The sequence below is a fragment of the Hyaena hyaena genome, unplaced genomic scaffold (genome assembly GCF_003009895.1).
Source record: "Hyaena hyaena isolate Hyena2069 unplaced genomic scaffold, ASM300989v1 scaffold_9, whole genome shotgun sequence".
NCBI lineage: Eukaryota > Metazoa > Chordata > Mammalia > Carnivora > Hyaenidae > Hyaena > Hyaena hyaena.
In genome coordinates, this window is record NW_024080641.1 from 5275191 (window position 1) to 5297757 (window position 22567).

General features: G+C 41.6%; 1 protein-coding gene across 2 annotated transcripts in view; it reads left to right on the plus strand.

Annotated features, from left to right (window-relative positions):
* Positions 1 to 18030, plus strand: part of ZNF235 (zinc finger protein 235) — a 35568-nt gene extending 17538 nt beyond the window's left edge. For both annotated transcript variants that reach the window (XM_039251105.1, XM_039251112.1), the window contains one exon: positions 14406 to 18030. In XM_039251105.1, coding sequence (XP_039107036.1) covers positions 14406 to 16315 — 1910 coding nt within the window. In that variant the 3' untranslated portion in view covers positions 16316 to 18030. The remainder of the gene's footprint in view (positions 1 to 14405) is intronic.
* The last annotated feature ends 4537 nt before the right edge of the window (positions 18031 to 22567 follow it).

Below are 22567 nucleotides of genomic sequence, written 5' to 3' on the forward strand. Positions count from 1 at the left end.
TTTGGCTTTTTGGTATTGAGTTATATATAAGTTGTTTATATGTTTTGAATTTTTTTAAACTTTATTTATTTTTGAGAGAGACAGAGTGTGAGCAGGGGAGGAACAGAGAGAGAGGGAGACACAGAATCCAAAGCAGGCTCCACGCCCCGAACTGTCAGCACAGAGCCCGATGCAGGGCTCAGACTCAAGAACTGTGAGATAGTGACCTGAACTGAAGTCAGACGCTTAACCGACTGAGCCACCCAGACACCCCTATATGTTTTGGATATTAATCTCTTATCAGATATCATTTGCAAATGTCTTCTCTTATTAAGTAGGTTGCCTTTTAATTTCACTGATGGTTTCCTTTGCTGTGCAAAATCATTTTATTTTAATCTAACCCCAGTAGTTTATTTGTGCTTCTGTTTCCTTTACCTGAGGAGACATATGTAGAAATGTTTCTAAAGCCACTATCAAAGAGATTACTGCCGGGGAGCCTGGGTGGCTTAGTCGGTTAGGTGTCCGACTTTCGCTTAGGTCATGATCTCGTGGTTCGTGGGTTTGAGCCCCGCGTCAGGCTCTGTGCTGACTGCCAGCTCGGAGCCTGGAGCCTATTTCGGAGTCTGTGTCTCCCTCTCTCTCTGACCCTCCCCTGCTCACACTGTCTCTCTCTCTCTCTCTCTCCTAGAAATAAATAAAAAAAAATTAAAAAAAAAAGAGAGATTACTGCCTGTGCTCTCTTCTAGGATTTTATGGTTTCAGGTCTCACTCTTAGGTCTTTAATCCATTTTGAGTTTGTTTCTGTGTATAAGAAAGTGGTCCAGTCTTCCCAGCACCAGTTATTAAAGAGACTGTCTTGGGGCACCTGGGTGGCTCAATCGGTTAAGTGTATGACTTGATTTTGGCTCAGGTCATGATCACGCAGTTGTGAGTTCAAGCCCCATGTTCAGCTCCGCACTGACTATGGGGAGCCTGCTTGACTCTCTCTCCCTCTGTCTGTTCTTCCCCTGCTTGCACATGTACACAGGATCTATCTCTCAGAATAAATAAACTTTGAATAAAAGAGAGACTGTCTTTTCTCTGTTATATTATTTTTGCCTCCTTTGTCAAAGATGAATTAACCGTGTAAGCAGGGGTTTATTTCTGGGCTCTCTGTTCTGTTGGTTGATCTATGTGTCTTTATGCTCCTACCATGCTGTTTCGATTACTATAGCTTTGTAAAATATCTTGAAATCTGGGATTGTGATACCTCCAGCTTTACTGCTCTGGTTTTGAATTTAATTCCACTGTGGTCAGAGAACATACTCTTCAATATTCCAGTCTTCTGAAACGTTTTTCATAGCTCTGGGTATGGTTATTTTGATGGATGTTTACAGGTGTATGTGGGGAGGAAACGTGCATTCCGTAGTTGGGTGCAGTGTCTTGAAGTTTCACTTTGCTTAAAATGGTTCATTTTAAGTGTTCAGAGCTTGTATTGTTTCACTGACGTTTTTCTTTTGCTCGTTGAATTGTTCTTTCACAAACTAAGAGGAGTGTGTTAAAAACTCTCACTCTGCAGTTTTGTCCATCTCTGTTTCTGTTTTTGCTTCATGTGTTTTGTAGCATTTGTTACTTACATATGCATTGGTAATTTTTACATCATTTTGCCATATTGGCCCTTTTATTATGCCTCTCTCTGTCTTTAACAGTGTTCCGTCTCCAGTTTGTATTCAAATTCCAATTAACATACAGTGTAATTTTTCGCTTCAGGCGTAGAATTTAGCGATCCTCATTTGCATACAACACCCAGTGCTCATCACAAGTGCCCTCCTTCGTACCCGGCACACCTCTACCCGTCCCCTCACCCACTTCCCCTCCAGCAGCCCTCAGTTTGCTCTCTTAGAGCTGAGTCTCTTATGGTTTACTTCCCTTTTCTTTTTTTCCTTCCCCTGTGATAGTCTGTTTCGCTCCTTAAAATTCCACATGTGGGTGAAATCATATGGCAGTTGTCTTTTTCTGACTTATTTCACTTAGTATAATACTATATTCCAGCTCCATCCACCCCTGTTTTGTAGAGTCTCTTTTTATCTGATACTAGTTCAGCCACTCAAGCTTTCTTAGGCTTTACACGATACATTTGTATGTTTTTTATTCTTTTTAGAAAAATTATGTGTAGGTCTCGTTGACAGCGTATAGTTGGATCTTTTCTTCTTATGTAATCTCCTAACATCTGCCTTCTGATTTGGGGGTAGCACACTTACACACAGTGTAGTTATTAATACGGGCGTGCTTACATTTATCATCATGCCTTTGTTTGGGTCTTCTCTCTTTGCTCATCTGTCTGTTGCTTTCTGTAATATTTTGGGCAGATTGAATATTTTTTAGTGTTTTGCTATCATGTCTCTCTTGACTTCTGGCTTCTGCTTGTTTAGTCCAGGCCCTTGGGGTCTTTGCTAAGTCTGCATCGTCAAGAGATGAGCCAGCAATGTGGATAGAGTTTATAGTCCTAGCTAGGGACTGACCCTCTGTGGTTCCCTTACCTTTGATTTTTCTCCCCGAAATTTCCAGCGCTGTGTCAAGCCTTGAGTTGTGACCTCTGGGACCTCAGACTGTGTTTGGGTTAAGTAATGCACTGAGTCAACAGAGAATTCAGACTCACAGATCTTACCCTGTGCCATTAATGGTGAGCCAGGGATTTGGAAAGAACTTAGATTAATCTTACTCCTGTGGCTCTCTGGCTTCCAGGATTTCCACCCTAAATTTCCTGTCCCCAAAACTGAACAGTTTTGGCTTTTTCCTGCCAGATCTGGAAGGGGGGTTAATTTGGGAAGCAGTCTAACGCAAAAGAAGTCTTTAAAAGTTGCACAGAATTCTCATGCCAACTTGTAATCTCTCCCTCTCTCCCCTTCTTCGTGTCCCACACCCATCCCCAAACAACTACGGACCTACTTCCTGTCACTCTACATCACTTCACTTTTTTTAATTTTTAAAAAAGTGTTTTAATGTTTATTTTTCTCTCTCTCTCTCACACACACACACACACACACACACACACACAGAGTTTGAGCAGGGGAGGGGCAGAAAGAGAGGGAGGCACAGAATCCAAAGCAGGCTTCAGGCTCTAAGCTGATAGAGCCTGAGGCTCGAACTCACGAACCATGGAGATCATGACCTTAGCCGAAGTCAGACACTCAACCAACTGAGCCACCCAGGCGCCCTTATAAATGCATTTTTTTAAATTGGTTTTATTTTTCATGTAACTTACAGGTTCACAGCAAAATTGAACAGAAGATACAGAGAGTTCCCATAGGTTGCATGCACGTGCCCATGGGCGCACATGCACACACAGCCTTCCCCTGTCAACATTTGATACTAGAATGCTATGTTTGTTGCAATCGATGAACCCCCAGAGATACATCTTCACCACCCAGGGTCTGTAGTTTACATTAGAGTTCCCCCTTGCCGGTGTACTTTAGGAGTTTTTACAGATTTATAGTGGTATGTATCTGCCATTACAGGGTGATCCAGAACAGGTTGCCTTAAAATTCTCTGCGTGCCACCTGTTAATCCCCCTCCCCTGTAGCCGCTGTCAACCAGCCATCCTTTAGTCACCATGGATTTGCTGCTCCCAGGATGTCAGGTGGAATCTTAAGAGCTTTTAGCTCTTTCAGATTCGCTTCTTTCACTTAGTAATGTGCATTTAAAGTTCCTTCAGGGCTTGACAGCTCAATTCTTTTTAGCACTGGATAATAATAGTCCATTGTCTGGGTGTACAGTTTCTTCCTCCATTCAACCTGCTGACTTCCAAGTTTCAACAACCATGAATAAAGCTGCTGTAAACATGGGCGTGATGATTTTCACACAGACATACATTTCCCACTCATCTGAGTAAATACCAAGGCACAGATTTACCTTTGTAGTTTCATGAGAAAGTGCCAGCCGGTCTTCCAGAGTGGCCGTACCATTCTGCATTTTCAGCAGCAGCAAATTGAGGGTTCCAGTTACATCCTCGCCAGCAGTGGTGTTGACCTTTGGGGTTTGGGCCCTCCCAGTAAGTGTAGTGGTATCTCCTTTCTATTTGCAGTTCACTAAGGACATATGTTGAAGGCCTTTTTGTAGACCGGTTTGCTTATTAGTACATTTTCTTTGGTGATATGTCTGTTCAGGGCTTTTGTCCAAGGTTTAAACGTGTTTTTTTATTGTTGGCTTTGAAGAGTTCTGTGTGTGTATGTTACATAACATTCCTTTGCCACGTATGTTTTTTTACAAATATTTTCGCCCAGACTCCTCTTATTCTCTTGACAGTGGCTTTCACAGAGCAAAAGTTAATTTAGGCGTTTGATCGTTTTGCATTTACATTAAGATCTATGATTTGAGTTAATGTTTGGGAAAAATTTAAACTCTGTGTGGATTCTTTTCTTTTTGCACGTGAGCGTCCGGTGGTTCTAGCACTGACTCTCTCCGCTTCATTGTATTGCCTTTTACTCCATTTTCAGAGGTCAGCTGATGATGTTTGCTTGGGCCTCTTTTTCAGCTCTTTATTCTCTTCCTTTGGTCCATTTGCTCTTTCTCCAGAACTTCACCGTCTCGAATACTGCAGCTCTGTATAGTAGGGCTAGGCATTAGTTAACGCATCTTTTAACCTTCTTGTTCTCATTCAATACTGTGTTGGCTCTTCTGGGTCTTTCGTCTTTCCTTAGAAACTTTTAAATCCATTTGTCAAAATCTACCACACATCTTGCTGGGATAGTGAAGGACTGACATCTTGACAGTCTTGAGGCTTTTTATCCCTGGACATACTGTTTTTCCACTTATAGTGCTTAGATTTTGTTCATCAGGATTTTATTTTTCTCATCTAGATCTTGTTAGATTCATGCCAAAGTACTTCGTTTTAAGGGGTGCTAATGTAAATGATGATGCTGTTTTAATTTCCAATTGCACTTGTCCATTGCTTGTGTAGAAGGGAGCAATATACTTTTCTGTACTAGTTTTGTGTCCTCCATCTTCGCTGTAATTGTTTATTAGTTCCAGGAGAGTTTTTTGATAGATTCTTTGGGGGTTTCTACATAGACTGTCACATCATCTACCAACAATAAGTTTTCTTTTTTCCTGTGTGATCTGTACCCATTTGCATTAGCTGGGACTTACAGCGCAGTGTTGCAAAGGAGTGCCAAGAGATTCCTGATTTTAGGGGGAAGATTTTATGTTTCTCACAAAGATATTAGCTATTAGTTTTTTAGATGTCCTTTCTCCAGTTGAGGAATTTCTTCTACATTCCTGGCTTGCTGAGAGTTTTTATAATAAGCAAGTATTGGATTTTATCAAATGCCTTGTCTCTGTATCTTTTGATAGTCTGACATGATTTTTCTGTAGTTTATCCACGTGATGGATTGTATTAATTTTCCAGTGTTGAACCTTTCTTTCATGTCTGGTGCACTTGGTCACAGTGTGTAATTCTTTTTATACATTGTTGCATTTGACTTGCTGATACATTTTGATGATCTTTGGTGTTGATGACATATATTGGTCTGTCATTTTCTTGTAATATCTTTATCTGGTTTTGATATTAAGGTAATAAGGGCCTCATAGAATGAGTTAGGAAATATTCCCATTGCTTCTATCCTCTTAAAGCTATTGTAAAGAAGTAATATAATGCCTTTCTTAAATGTTTGGTAGAATTCACAAGTGAACACATCTGGGCCTCGTGCTTTCTGTTTTGAAAGATTATTGACTCAACTTATTTGATAGATATAGGCCTGGGGATTCTAGGAGGCTCAGTCAGTTAAGTGTCAGGCTCTGTGTTGGCAGCGCAGAGCCTCCTTGAGGATGTTCTCTATGCCCCTCCCCCTTTCATGTACACTCTCTCTCTGTCAAAATAAATGAACTTAAAAAAAAAAAAAGAGGTAGGCCTATTCAGATTGTTTCTTCTTGTATGAGTTTTAGCAGATTGTGTCTTTCAAAGAATTGTTCCATTTCATCTAGGTTATTAAATTTGTGGGGATGGAATTATTCATAGTGTCCATTTGTTATTTTCATGTCTGTAGTAACTGTATTGATGTCTCCTTTTTCTTTCAATTTTAAGGCGTACATCATAGTGACCTGACTTACATATGTAACAAAATGATTACCATGATAAGTTTAGTTATAATCCATTCTCTTATAGAGGTTTTTTTAAAAATGGGTTTTTTCCCTTGTGATGAAAACTTAATAGGGTTTCTGCTTTTAGTAGCCTTCAGATAGGTCACATAGCAGTGTTAACAATATTCACCATTACATTACATTACCAGTACTTATTTACCTTATAACTAGAAGTTTGAACCTTTTGGTCCCTTTCATCCAATCCACCCATCCCTGGTAACCTCAAATTCGATGTCTTTCTGAGTTTTTTTTTTTTTTTAATCTACCTATAAGAGAGATCATACAGTATTTGTCTTTGCCTGACTTATTTCCCGTAACATAATGCCCTTGAGATCCATCTATGTTGTCATAATGGCAAGATTTCATTCTTTTTCATGGCTGAGTAATATCCCCCACACACGTGACACAATTTCTTTATCCATCCACCGGTCAATGGACACTTGTTTCCATGTATTCGCTGTTGTAAATGCTGCTGCACTGAACATGGTGCAGGCATCTCTCCCTCATACTGATTTTGTTTTCTTCAGATAAATGTCCAGAACTGGCATTGCTGGGGCATGTGGCAATTCTGTTTTAGATGTTTTGAGGAACCTCCTGTTTTCTGTACTGGCTACACCCATTTACATTCATTTTGGATTTGTGTTTTTTTGTTTTTTCAGATAGTGCCCATTCTCATAGTGTGAGGTGGTATCCTTTTCTGGTTTTCATTTGCATTTTCCTGACAGTCGGTGATAAGCATCTTTTTTTTTTAAATGTAATTTATTACTAAATTGGCTTACGTACAACACCCAGTGCTTACCCTAACAAGTGCCCTTCAAGGAAGCTTATTCTTAGTGAGCTTTTAAATCTGATATTTTAAAAAAAAATGAGTTGATTAGGTTATCTTTTTTACGTCTTTTTTCCCCTTCTTCTCCCCCATGGTCCTCCATTAAGTTCCTCCTAATCCTCCTATATGTGCAAACATATGGTATTTGTCCTTGTCTGCCTGACTTATTTCACTCATCACAACACCCTCAGGTTCCATCCATGTTGCTACACATGGCCAGATTTCATTCTTTCTCATTGCCAAGTATTCCATTGTATAGATAAACCACATCTTCTTGATCCATTCGTCCATTGATAGACACTTAGGCTCTTTCCATGTTTTGGCTATTGTTGAGAGTGCTGCTATGAACATTGGGGTACATGTGCACCTATGCATCAGCAAAACTGAATCCCTTGGGAAAATTCCTAGCAGTGCTATTGCTGGGTCATAGGGGAGTTCTATTGTTAGTTTTTTTTTTTTTTAATGTTTTATTTATTTTTGAGAGAGAGAGAGAGAGACAGTGTGAGCAGGGGAGGGTCAGAGAGAGAGGGAGACACAGAATCTGAAGCAGTCTCCAGGCTCTGAGCTAGCTGTCAGCACAGAGCCAGACATAGGGCTCGAACCCACGAACCGCAAGATCATGACCTGAGCCAAAGTTGGACACTCAACCGACTGAGCCACCCAGGTGCCCCTCTATTGTTAATTGTTTGCAGAACCTCCACACTCTTTTCCAGAGGGGCTGCACCAGTTTACATTCCCACCAACAATGTAGGAGGGTGCCCATTTCTCCACATCCTCGCCAGCATCTAGAGTCTCCTGGTTTATTCATTTTAGCCACTCTGACTGGCATGAGGTGGTATCTCAGTGTGGTTTTGATTTGTATTTCCCTGATGATGAGGGATGCTGAGCATTGTTTCATGTGTCTGTTGGCCATCTGGATGTCCTCTTCGGAGAAGTGTCTGTTCATGTCTTCTGCCCATTTCTTCACTGGATTGTTTTTCGGGTGTGGAGTTTGGCGAGTTCCTTATAGACTTTGGATACTTTATCTTATATGTCATTTGCAACTATCTTTTCCCATTCCGTCAGTTGCCTATTAGTTTTATTGATCCATTTGCTGTGCAGAAGCCTTTTATCTTCATGGGGTCCCAATAGTTCATTTTTGCTCTTGATTCCCTTGCCTTTGGGGATGTGTCAAGTAAGAAATTGCTGTGGTTGAGGTCAAAGAGGTTTTTCCTGCTTTCTCTTCGAGGGTTTTGATGGTTTCCTGTCTCACATTCAGGTCCTTTATCCATTTTGAGTTTATTTTGGTGTAAATGATCTAGTTTCATTCTTTTGTATGTTGTTGTCCAGTTCTCCCAGCACCATTTGTTAAAGAGGCTGTCTTTTTTCCATTGGATACTCTTTCCCGCTTTGTCAAAGATTAGTTGGCCATACACTTGTGGGGCCAATTCTGAGTTCTCTATTCTATTCCATTGGTCTGTGTGTCTGTTTTTGTGCCAATACCATACTGTCTTAATGATTACAGCTTTGTAGTAGAGGCCAAAGTCTGGGGTTGTGATGCTTCCCATTTTGGTTTTCTTCTTCAATATTACTGTGGCTATTCGGGGTCTTTTGTGGTTCCATACAAATTTTAGGATAGTTCTAGTTTTGAGAAGAATGCTAGTGCAATTTTGATTGAGATTGCATTGAATGTGTAGATTGCTTTGGGTAGTAATGACATTTTAACTATATTCTTCCGATCCATGAGCATGGAATGTTTTCCATTTCTTTGTGTCTTCTTCAATTTTCTTCATAAGTTTTTTATAGTTTTCATCATACAGATCTCCTGCATCTTTTTATCAGCCTATTGGCCATGTGCTTATCATCTCTGCAGAACTATGTATTCAAGTATGTTGCCCATTTTTTAGAATTTTTGTTGTTTTATAGGAGATATTTATATACTCTTCATATTAATCCCTTGTCAGAATCACGATTTGAAAATATTTTCTCCCATTTCGACAGTTGCCTTTTCACTACAGTATTTGTGTCCTTTGATTCATGGAACTGTTTTATTTTGCTATATTGAGATGTATCTTTACTTTTCCTGCTCATGCTTTGAGCAAGTAATCACATGATCCCAAAACAGGAAGATTTTCCCCTTTTTTTCTTCTAGGAGTTTTATAGTTTTAACTATTTAGATCTTTGGTGCACTTTGAATTGATTTTTGTAAGATGTAAGGTAAGAGCTCAACCTGATTCTTCTGCAATGAAAGGAGGTTTTCTTGTACCACCTGTTGAAAAGATGTCCTTTGTTGAATGGTCTTGGGACCCTGGCTGAAATCCATCTGACCATATATCTGAGTGTTGATTTCTAGGTTTCCTAATTCTGTTGGCCCCTATATTGGTCTTTGTAATTGATTTTCATTTCATATCATTCATTGTTAGTGCATAGAAATAAAATCTCACAAAGATTAGTTGTATCTGCAACTTTGCTGAATTTGCTTATTGGTTCTTAAGCATTTTCTTTGTGGAATCTTCAGGGTTTTCCACAAATAAAATCACAATATCTGTAAACATTTTAACTTCTTTCCAATTTCAGTGCCTTTTTTTCTTGCCTAATATCTCTAACTCAGACATTCAGTACTGTGTTTAATAGACGTGGCAAAAGCCGGCATCCTTACCTTGTTCCTGCTATTAGAGGGAAAGTTTTCAGTCTTCTACCATGGAGTATGATGTTTGCTGTGAACTTTTCATATACGGTCTTTATTATGTTGAGATAATGCTTTTTATTCCTGGTTTGATGAGTGTTTTTATTATGCAAAGTTATTCACTTCTGTCACTTGCTCTTACTGATTTGAGATGACCATGTTTTTTCTTCATTCTTTTGTGGTATATTACATTGGTTGATTTTGTATATCGAACTGTCTTTGCATTGTAAGAATAATTCCCCCTTGGTCATGGTGTCTGAGTCTTTTATTTTGCTATTGAATTCTGTTAGTATTTTGTTGAGGATGTTTGCATCAGTATTCATCAGGGATATTGGTACTTACGTTTTCTTTTCCTTTAGTATCTCTTTCTGGCTGTGGAATCAGGATAATGCTAGCCTTCTAGAATGAATTTGGGATTGACCCCTATGTGTTAATTCTTTAAATATTTAGTTGAATTTTCCAACAGAGCCATCTGGTTCTAAGGTTTTCTTTGTTCATTCTTCTTTGTAGTTACTTTTGTAGTTTAGGTTTCTGTTCATGATTCTGTCTTAGTAGTTTGCGGGTTTCTAGGCATTTGTCCATTTCATCTAGGTTATTTTTTTTACATCTAATCTTTCATAATATTCTTTTAAAAACATATTTCTACAAAATCAGATGTAATGCCCCCTCTTTCTCTTCTGATTTGGGTAATGTATTAGTGAAGATATGTGGTCATGGTCCTGGACTTTACCTGGTTGAAAAGTCTATCATAACTGATTTGATCTCACTAGTTACAAGTCGACCAGATTTTCTGTTTTTCTCACTTAGTTTTTGTGAGTGTTTTCCTAGGAATTTGCCATTTCATTTAGCTTATCCAGTTTTCTTGCCTACAGATATTCATAGCATTTTCTTAGAATCCTTTTTATTTATATAGGGCTAGTAGGAATGTCCCACTTTCATTTCTGATTCCAGTTAAGTCGTCGTCTTAATCAGGCTAAACCTTTCTCAGTTTTGATCTTTTTTTGAAGAACCAACTCTTTGATTTTTCTCTTTAATGTTTCCTTCTTTTAGCTGTGAGTTTAGTTTGTTCGTTTTCAAGTTGTAAAGTTAGGTTGTGGAGACGAGGTTTTCTTTTTTAATGTATGCATTTGTAGTTATGATTTTCCCTCCTAGCACTGCTTTACCTGCAGATCTCCTCAGTTTCGATATGTTCTGTCTTTGTTTTCATTTGTCTCTAGGTATTTCTAATTTCCCTTCTGATTTCTTCTTAGATCCTTTTTATGTTAATTTCTACTTGTGGGTTTTCCGCTATTTGTGATTAGAAAAGATAATTTGTATCTTGCTTAGAGTCGTTTTAGGGCCTACCTATGCCTATGACTTAACATAGACCCCATTGGTGTATAATTATAACGTTCTAGTCCTCTGTTTCCTTATTGATGATCTTTCCAGTTGTTTTCTCCATTATTAAAAGTGCATATTGAGGTTTCTTAATGTTATTGCAGAGCCGTTTCTTTCGATTCTCAGTGTTTGCCTCATATTTAAGAGCTCTGCTGTTTGGTGCATATGTGTTTGTTAGGTCTTCTTAGTGTGTTAACATTTTATCATGTTACAGTGTTCTTTGTGGCTTGTAATCATCTTTTACTTAAAAGTCTGTTTTTTTTCTGTTATTAGTATAGCCATCCCTGCTCTCTCGTGGTTACTCTTTGCCTGGAATATCTTGTTCCATCCTCTGACTTTTTACCTGTGCACATCGTTAGATTTCAGGCAAGTCTCTTAGAGGCAGCATATAGTTGGGTCATGTTTTCTGAAACCATTGTGTCAGGGGATTTTGATCCATTAATATTTACAGTAGGTATGACAGTTTCTTCCTGTCTTACAACTTTGTTTGTTGTTCATTTCCTTCCCTACTCTTTTCCTTTGTGTTTAGTTATTTGTAGTTGATGCATTTTCATTCTTTTTCCTGGGTGTGGGTTTGTATGTTCTTTAAAAACGTTTATGTAAATACCATGGTAACCACAAAAAAGTACCTAAGGTATTTAGGTATTTTTGTACCTAAATACAATCTATTTTAAACTGCTAAGAGCTTAATTTTAACCACATACAAAAACACAACTTCTCCCTTCCCATAATATTATTACTGTTGAAAAGTACATCCCTGTGTATTGTATTCATAGGATTTAAAAGACAGTAACAGAATTAAAAGTGAAGTTAGGAACTGAAATTATACAGGTTTTATCTTTTAAATGTTCTTTTTTGTGTGACGGAGAGATTCCCAGTAGGGAAGAGGCAGAGGGAAAGGAGAGAGAGCCCCACGATTTTGAGGTCATGACCGGAGATCAAGAGTCAGACGCTTAACCCACTGAGCCACCCAGGTGCCCCTAAAATTATACAGGTTTTTAAATGTGTCTATATATATATATGTGAGGGTCGGTTTCTCCCACATTGTTCAAAGATAATTTTACTGGAAATATTTTCACTTGTCTGATTGTTTCCCTTCATTAATTCACATATATCATTCTACTGCCTTCTGACCTGCAAGGTTTTCATTGAGAAATCCGCTCGTGAGGTACTGAGGACCCCCGTGTGACAGATTTCCCTCTTCTTGCCCCTTTCAAGGGAACTTTGACTTTGCAGAGTTTGGTTTTAATGTATTTTGATGTAGGCCTTTTGGGGTTTATCCTGTGGAAGTTTCTGGACACAGTCACTTCAAATAAGTTCTCTAACCCCTTTCTGTCTCCTCTGGGACTCTTCCAGTACATCCCCCCTTGTCAGCTTGGGGTCTCTTCAGCCTTATTCACTTTTATTTTTGCTTTTTCAACTTGATGATTCCATATGAACTGGCTTCCAAGTTCACGGATTCTTCTGCAGCTGAACTCTCAGTGACCTTTTCGGTTTTGTTACTGCCTTTTTCAGGTCCTTTCCCTGGTTTTCTTTAGTTACCTTGCCAAGTTCGTAGTCCTTGGTGTATGGAGCAGATGTAATTTACTTGACAAAGACTTTAAAGTAAAAACTTCCGAGTCCTGTCTCTGCAGGTTTTGTGTGTCACTTACTCTCCTTTGCAGGAGTTGAGTGTCCTTCTTGGCCTTGTGATCTGTTGAAAATTAAGCCTTAGGGTTGGGGGGGAGGGACAGCCACCCCTCTCTCTGTGGACTGGCTGGGTGCAGAGGAGGGCCTTCATTAGCTTCACAGTTTTCTGGGGTGCATCTTCCCTGGACCCAGCTCTGTTCATCATTCCTTCCCCCGCTGCTTGTGTGGCTGCTTTTGAACATGTTGCTTTTTCCCCAACGAGTCCCACCTCTGCTTTTTTCCCAGGACCTTGGGTTTTTATTATATTCCTCTGCCTGATCATTTCTTGCCCCCAGGTCTGCAGACTCGATCACAGAACCATGCACTGTTCCCACCCGTGCCCAGGCGGCAGCCCCCCAATCAGTCCGAACGTTGCCAGCATGTTCTGTTCTTTGCTTCCCGAGAGAGGAACCAGGAGCTGGGCGGCTCCTGTGCGGATGAGTGTGCGGGGCAAGGGAGAGCACTGGGAGATTCGCGGTTTTGAGTGCAGGTTTCCTCTGCCAAACGTTACCCTGGTTGCTGCAGCTCCTTAACTGGTTTTTCAGGTTCTCACAAGGTCATTTTTGTCTGTGTGGTTTACCCGTTGTTCCTGTGTGGGAGCGGGGCCTGACCTCCCTGTTCTGCCCTGCTGCCTGCATGTCTCGCCCTGTTAGCTCTGAGTGTCTTTGGGACCATTCTGCAGCCTCGGGCACTGCTGTCCCCTGTCACAGACACTTCATTTCTGCCATTTTATTTCATTTCCTAAAACGTAGGCCAGATTTTTCCTGGGCTTTTTGTATGCTTTTGTTTGTTGTTGTTACAGATTGGGCATTTGAGAGAACACGTTTTGAGACCAGCCCTTGTCCAGGGAAGATCTTCCCTAATGTGCAGGGTGTACGCTGACCCTGGGGTCGCCCCGGGATGAGGCCTGAAGGTCTCCTCAGGCGCATTCTGAGCATGTATCTCGCCTGAACCTCTGTGCATGGGTTTCAATTCCTTCACACACAGAGACTCCAAGAGATAGTCTCCCTAGCGGTTTGAGGACAGAGCTGTTGTCGCGTCTTCCTTCACACAGCATCTCCTGCTGCTTTCCATTGTGTCTTCCCTGCCCTGGAGACCAGACGGGGACAGAGACCTGTGCCTGCAGCGGCCCCCAGAGGGGTTAGACCGTCACAAATCAAGTCTGCTCTGCCGTGTCCCCGTGTGAGATAGGGAAGTGGGCTCTTGGAGCCTTCAGGCAGCACTTGACCATCAGTAGAACTGCCAGTACATTTAGAAATAGCAGCGTATGGAGGATGCCCAAATGGCCCCAAGGAAAGACGCATGCTCAGAAAAGGGGCACCTAGATGGCTCAGGCGGCTGAGTCTGATTTCAGCTCAGGTCATGATCTCATGGTTTGGGTTCGAGCCCCACGTCGGGCACTGTGCCAACGGCTCAGAGCCTGCTTCTGATTCTGTGTCTCCCTCTCTCTCTGACCCTCCCCCACTTCTACACACACACACTCTCAAAAATAAGAAAACTTAAAAAATAAATAATAAATACAAGACCTGAGAAGACCTTAAGCCCTCACTCTGGGCTGATCCCAAACTTCCTCTCATTTTAAATGTGTGGGTTTTTGCCACTGGATATTCTTTTCTTTGCTGTGAATCTTTGTTTTTCAGATATTTAAGCTAGTCTCTACTTTTTTTAATAAGGCATTTCCTTTGGGGAACAAGGGCTCGGAGCTTCTTAGTTCACCACCTTGCTGATGTCACTCTCTCTGTCTCTGATTCTCTATTCTCTTTATCCCTTCAGGAGGCAGGAAGCAAAACGAGGAGACTCTTCACCGAGCACAAGTAAGGTGCCTTTCATTGGGAGAGCTTTCGTGCTGGCAGATCAAGAGACATGTTGTGAGCCAGTTAACCAAAGAGCAAGACTCCAAGATAAATATTCCAGGAAAGAGTTCTCAGTTCCCTGCACTGTGTGAGTCCCCCTGTCAGGTGGGAGCAGGAATATGTATTCAGGCTTCCGTGGAAGACGGCTGTATAATGAACCTTATAGAGGATTCTTCCAATATTCTTGAAGATCAAGAATTTCTGGCCCAGAGAGCTCAGAATCCTTGGAGCAAACTCTATCTCAGCGAAACGCAGACTCAAGTGAAAAACCAGCTGTGTATATTTGCTCCGTATGTGAACATCTTCAGTTGTGTCTCCCACCACCGTGAGGACGAAAACGCTCACCACGACGACTGTGGTAAAGACATCTTAAAGGAGGCCCCGCGGGTCCAGCAGACCTACCACTGTGCCCAGTGTGAGAAAGCATTCAGTGACGGCCCCAGTCTTGAGCTGCATCAGCAGGTACACTCGGGAAGGAAGTCCTCCGCGTACGGCACACGGGAGAAGGACGCCAGCTACAGCTCAGCTCTGCCCGGGCCACAAAGCGTTTACACAGGGAAAAAACGCTACTGGTGTCGCGAGTGTGGGAAGGGCTTCAGCCAGAGCTCAAACCTGCAGACGCATCAGAGAGTCCACACGGGGGAGAAGCCCTACTCGTGCCTCGAGTGTGGGAAGAGCTTTAACCAGACCTCTCATCTTTATGCCCATTTGCCGATCCACACAGGAGAGAAGCCCTACAGATGTGAAAGCTGTGGCAAGGGCTTCAGCCGGAGCACAGATCTGAACATTCACTGCCGCGTGCACACAGGAGAGAAACCTTACAAATGTGAGGTGTGCGGGAAGGGCTTCACCCAGAGATCCCATCTGCAGGCCCACGAGAGAATCCACACTGGGGAGAAACCATATAAGTGTGGAGACTGTGGTAAACGCTTTAGCTGTAGCTCAAATCTGCATACCCACCAGAGAGTGCACACGGAAGAGAAGCCATATAAGTGTGACGAGTGTGGGAAGTGCTTCAGCTTGAGCTTTAACCTTCACAGCCATCAACGAGTCCACACGGGAGAGAAACCGTATAAATGCGAAGAGTGTGGGAAGGGTTTTAGTTCAGCCTCAAGTTTCCAGAGCCACCAAAGGGTTCACACGGGGGAGAAACCATTTCGCTGCAATGTGTGTGGTAAAGGCTTCAGTCAGAGTTCCTATTTTCAAGCCCATCAGAGGGTCCACACTGGAGAAAAACCATACAAATGTGAGGTGTGTGGGAAACGCTTCAATTGGAGCCTGAATCTTCACAATCATCAGCGGGTCCACACCGGAGAGAAACCTTATAAATGTGAAGAGTGTGGAAAGGGCTTCAGTCAGGCCTCAAATCTTCAAGCTCATCAGAGTGTCCACACTGGGGAGAAACCATTCAAGTGTGATGCATGTCAGAAGCGATTCAGTCAGGCCTCCCATCTTCAAGCCCATCAGAGAGTCCACACGGGCGAGAAACCATATAAATGTGACACATGTGGCAAGGCCTTCAGCCAGAGATCTAATCTGCAAGTCCATCAGATAATTCACACTGGAGAGAAACCATTTAAATGTGAGGAGTGTGGGAAAGAATTCAGTTGGAGTGCTGGGCTCAGTGCTCATCAGAGGGTCCACACCGGAGAGAAACCCTACACGTGTCAGCAGTGCGGTAAGGGCTTCAGTCAGGCCTCACATTTTCACACACACCAGAGGGTCCACACTGGAGAACGGCCATATATATGTGAAGTCTGTTGTAAAGGCTTCAGCCAGAGATCACATCTTGTGTACCATCAGAGAGTCCACACTGCAGGAAATCTGTAGAAATGGGAGGTGGGGTGTGGCATTCAGTGAGAGCTCATGTCTTCATCTCCATTGGAAAATCGATGCTAGTCATTGCAGAGAGTTCCTTCAGAACTCAGGAGCTCAAGGAAACTTCACATGCAAGAAGCTCTGTCAGGTGCTCTCTTTAAGGATGCTTGGGTGCTAAATTCTTTGCGAATCAGATTTCATAGATGAGAGAAAACCTCTTCTATAAATACGGTCACTGTTGGTGCCAGCATTCTGAATGTTCAATTTCTAAGATGCAACACAAAAGAATTTCAGAATTCATCCACGTCTACCCAGGAAAAAGGCCTTATAAATGAAGATTAGGGGCAGGACTTTAACAAAAGTATCGGGACAGACCAGTAAAATTAATGTCAAGGCAGTGTAACCTCCATATAGGAAGGGATATTTTACACTTTATCTCTACTGTGTAGAAGTGCACTTGGCTCAGATGTCCAGCAATTACTGGACAAAGTGGAGAAAAATCTATAATTAGGACAGATACAGTAAAACCTTGCTTTTACGTGTGCCATACGCGGGTATAATTCATTCCGGAAACAAGCTTAATCCAAAGCACTTGTAGATCAAAGCCAATTTCCCCATAAGAAATAACAGAAACTCAGATGATTTGTTCTGCAACCCAAAAAATATTCGTATAAAAATGATTGCAACACTAATAGAATACAGAATATTAAAAAAAAATTAACCTGCACTTACCTCTGAGAACCTTCATGGCTGGTGTGAGGGAGACGAGAGAAGGGTTATTGTGTAGGACGACTTTCACTAGCACTGATGGAATCACTGCTGTCTGTTGGTTCAGTGGAATCTCCTGCATGGGGGCCCTTGTATAAACTCGCACAGATGTTGACTACAGTACAATATTAATAAGCTCTTGTCATATACTGTATTTCTTGTAACTGGCAGTAAGGCAGCAATGGGTCTCTATCTGCAGGCAGCCTGACCTAGAATGAAGTAAAGCCTTCCTAAGCTTACTCTTGTATGGAAAAGCAAAAGACTGTCCATAGGTGCTTTGAAGCGACAAAAATACACTAGTGACAGTTGTGGTCACCCTCCAGTGTTGAAAAATCACTGATTTCTGCCAAACACTGCAACCTGAGACCAAGCATCTGAGCATGGGCTCCCGCAGCGAGAGAGAGAGAGAGAGAGAGAGAGAGAGAGAGAGAACCATTGGCTCGTGATCATGTGACATTGGGCATCAGGTATGCCTCGTACTGGAAGACATCACTCTTCTATCAAGTTAAAATGTATTAGAAATGTTTGCCCATCTTCTGGAACACTCACCGAACAAGTTACTTGCAATCCAAGGTTTTACTGTATTTGAAAATTCTATTTCCCTACCCAGAATTCATAATAATATACTAAAAAGGAATCCTCAAGTAGCCTTAATGAGATTAATTTCAGGAAATACTCAAGTGCAGAAAATCATGTAACACTCGCATCCACAGTAACGCAAATTTGGATGAAATGTGTGAATGGCCCCCATCGCCGATCTGGCCCTGGTTCTTTGTAGTGTATCAGCCCTGTTGTACAGTGTAATATTTATTATCATTAATTTGTATTTTATAGACCAAAACATACAATTTTTAACCAATCTAATACCATGATACAATTTATATGCTTGGGAATTTTGGACCCTAATCCATCAAGGTAGATTTCACTGTAACTCTTTAAAAGTGTTAAGAGTAGTTACTAAGGACAAAAAGTTTTTTAGTAAACTTGAATTGTTAATAATTGGTTTCTTGTCATTATTTCCACATAGGCTTAAGTCAGATTGCCTTCTCTATGCCAGAGTCCTTCATCCAGACCTCTGGAGGCAGGGGCTTTGGCAAATTTCCAGTATATTAATTTTGTCACATCCAACCCTCATTTCTCCCCCTACCAGAGGGAGTATGGAGCAAGAAACCTGTTGACTTTCGTTGAAATTTCATTAAATTTAACAATCTAGATGAATTACCATTTACATAGCATTCTGCATTCAATGCCTCTTGTTAGGAGTGAACAGCACTAGCTGGTTAATATTTATCAAAATACCCTTTGACCTGGTAATCGTAGCACACGAGGCTTTGCTGGAGAGAGTATAGCAAAAGTGGGAGTGGACACAGGATGTGTCTACTTAGTTTTATAAAAAAAAATTATTAGCAAAAAATCAGAATAAATATGTTCTAATGATATACAGCCCCCCAAAAACAAGACCTTGATCTCTAATGGCAGGAAGAGAACATCATTCTAACCTAGAGAAAACTAGGTTAGAGCCGTTCCCAGTATGTGTGGCCCGACAGAAATCTGTATACCTGCGGGTGTGCTTATATAGGGCCTCATCTCACCACGTGGCATGGGAACCTGTTTACAGAGACACATGAAAGCATGCTCGTCATTTCCTTATTGGTGATAGCACAGTTTGCATTCATCAGGCAGACTGACAAAACAGTTTATGGTTCATCCATTCAGGGCGATACTAGGCAAAATCCCATGAAAACAAATTCACAGTTATGAACACTGGTAAATACCCAGGATATGCAGAGAAAAGTGGCCAGTTTTGTAGAGATAGACAGATGTCAATCTATGATGTCCCCTTTAAAAGTAACCAGATCATATTCATTATACTAGGATACATGGGTAGAATATTGCAATGTATACTTATGAATGTAATTACCTTTAAAAGGGGGGTATTACAGTAAATTTTTTAATAGTTTTTTTTTTTTTTAATTTTTGAGACCGAGCATGAGTCGGGGAGGGGCAGAGAGAGAGGGAGACACAATCTGAAGACAGGCTCCAGGCTCCAAGCTAGCTGTCAGCACAGAACCCAACATGGGGCTTGAACCCACGAACTGCGAGATCATGACCTGAGCTGAAGTTGGACACTCAACCGACTGAGCCACCCAGGCGCCCCTATTACAGTAAATTTGTAACTTGTTTTGAGAATGTTTTCAGGCCTTTATTATAAATGTATTCTAAACATTGAGAAAAGATGCAAGAACAGAATTCCCATATATCCTCAGGTTACCTACGGTCATTACAGTCCAACCAGATCACTAAACTGTATAATACCGGAGTTGAGGACCCACACAGCTTGGTTCCTCAGGCAGGTCTTTCCTTCTCTGTGGTCTTAGGGCCACTTAATATGGACCGGACACTACGTGGAGGCTCAGCGTACCCTAAGAAAGGCCAGAAGTACTATGGCCTCATCTAATCTACCCTCGGAAGTTAACAGTGTTAATTCGAGAAGGCAGTCCCAAAAACCTATCCAGGATCAAAGAGAGAGCATGGACTCCACCTTTTGATAAGGGGAGTGTCAAGGGATTTCCAAACATATCTTAAGATTGTCATATTTTCGAATCTACAGCTTATTCAAATTCCAGTTGTCCCAAAATATGTTTACAACAATTTTTTCTTCTCTATTCCAGGATCTAGAATTTTTTTAATGTTTTATTTCTGAGAGAGAAAGAGAGAGACAGTGTGAGCAGGGGAGGGTCAGAGAGAGAGAGGGAGACACAGAATCTGAAACAGTCTCCAGGCTCTGAGCTGTCAGCACAGAGCCCAATGCGGGGCTCGAACCCACAAATCGCGAGATCATGACCTGAGCCGACGTTGGACGCTTAACCGACTGAGCCACCCGGGTGCCCCATCTATTCCAGGATCTCATCTTAAGATGGGTCATACCCTCTATTAAGTTGTCATGTTTCTTTACTCTTTAAATCTTGATCAGCTTCCCATCATTTCTCTTTCATGAAATCAGTATCTTTGAAAAGTACAGGCTGTTTTATAGACTATCCCTAAATTTTGGCTTGATTTCTCATGATTAGATTCAAATGAATGTGACATGCGTGTTCCATGAATGACACCTACTTCTCAGTGCATTAAGCCAGGAAACCTTTGTTTTATCAGTGATACTAGTTTGATCACTTGAATCAACTGACGACTTAAAGGTTTCTCTGCTTTCTATTCTGTGTGTCCCTCTCTCTCTGTCCATCCCCCACTTGCACTGTTTCTTTCTTTCTCTCTCTGAAAAATAAACATTAAAAAAAATTTAGTTACTAGATATGTCAGTAAACAAAAACAGAAAAACCAGACCCATTCTCAAGAGAAAACAGATCTATGGAGATCAACACTGCAGTGATCCAGATGTGGGAATTAGACAATGATTTTTAAAAGCAGTTATATTTAAACGTAAAGTGCAAAGGAAACTATGCTCACCATGAAGGAAAAAATAAGAAACCTTAGCTGAGAAATAGGAACTATGAACAAATAACCAAATAAAAGGTCTCGGGGGACGACAGTGGAGTAGGAGGACCCTAAACTCCTCATGCCCCACAGACACATCTAGATAACACATCACTGTAAAGACCCCTGGAAATGACCCAAAGACTGGTAGAACCAACTCTCCAGTGCTCCGTGTACAGAAGAGGCCACATCAAAGAGGGTAGGAAAGGCTGAGACACGGAAGTTAAATTGATCTATGAAACAGTCTGCAGGAGGGAGGGATGCCATGGATGCAGAGAGGGAGAGAACCAGACCCCATGGTAGGTACCCCAGGCATGGAGGACCCACACAGGAAAGACAAATCCCCATGACATTTGAAATGAGAATGAGAGGGGCCAGATTTCATTAGTTTTTACAATCAGTGGGGCTTAACAACTGGAACTTTCAAAGTCAGCAGGTGGCTCTCCAAGAGCTTAGAGGACAATAGGAGACTGAGTCCTCACCCTTTAAGAGACAGCACAACAGACAGCCCTACAGAGATACAGCAGTATGAAAAATGCCTAGGGCATATGAAAGGGAGTTTTGTTTATTAATCTCAGAGCCGGTGCTAGAGGGGCAGGGATCATTGGGAGACTTCTCTGGGAACAAAGGAGCTGGTGGGTGCCATTTCCCAACCCCACCCCCCAGCCTAGATGTATACACAAGAACTAACAGAGCACCACCAAAACTCGTTACCTAACTTGCTAACTAACACCATACATCCTGTTGGGGCGCCTGGGTGGCTTAGTCGGTTAAGCGTCCGACTTTCACTTAGGTCATGATCTCGCGGTTCGTGGGTTCGAGCCCCGCGTCAGGCTCTGTGCTGCCAGCTCAGAGCCTGGAGCCTGTTTCAGTCTGTGACTCCCTCTCTCTCTGACCCTCCCCTGCCCACACTCTCTCTCTCTCTCCTAGAAATAAATAAAAAAAACAACATTAAAAAAAAAAAAAAAAACCCACCATACATCCTGCCACGTATGGTGTGAACCTACTCCGGCCTAAGCAGGAATTTTGGGTGGCTGCCAAGTCCCATCTTAGCTGACTGGTGCTGACCTTGCTGGTATCACTCATCCTGCCCCCTCATCTCCTGAAGATCTGCCCCCTCCAATACACCATTGGCCAGATCCTATCCAAAGAAGCATCCCCAAAAAAGACCAGCACCTCCCCAAAGTGACCCCTGCTCATGGAAATGGGGAACACAACCATACACAACAGTTGGTCTGTAGCCCCAGCAGAAGCAGACATTGGACCTGACTGCAGGCTCCACCCACCAATGAAAGCTTCTCAGGGGACAACACAGAGAGTGCTCTGCAGTTTAGTGCTACCGCATCTATGGCAATGGTAACAACTCAGTAAGCTAGGAATAGTGGGGAACTTTTTGAACTTGACAAAGAACATCTACAAGAAAACCTACCACAACATAATAAGTTAATGGCGGTAAACTAGAGGTTTTCCCCTGAAGATCAGAGATAAGGCAAACATGTTCACCTCACCATTCCCATTGAATATTGTGCTGGAAATCCTACCTAACAAATAAGAAAAGGAAATAAGAAGGATGCAGCTTGAGGAGGGCGAAATTAAACAAGTCTTTGTTCACAAATGGCATGATAGTTTATGTCGAAAATCCCAAATAACAGACAGAAACAAAAACACCTACTTCTGGAAGTAACAATTGGTTGTAGCAAGACACAGGATACAACATACCAAAGTCAGTTTCTTCCCTGTGGAACAGCATGGGAAGTTGTAATTTGAATTAAAAACAAAATACCATTTATGTTAGCTCCAAAAATGAGACATAGTTAGGTATAGATCTAATAAAATATGTATAAGAATCACATGAGGAAAATTATAAAGCTCTGATTTAAAAATTAACGTCTAAACAAATGGAGAGATATTCCATGTTCTTGGACAGGAGGACTTATACTGTCAAGATGTCAGTTCTCCCAATTTGACCTACAGATTCAATACGATGCCAATAAAATTCCAGCATGT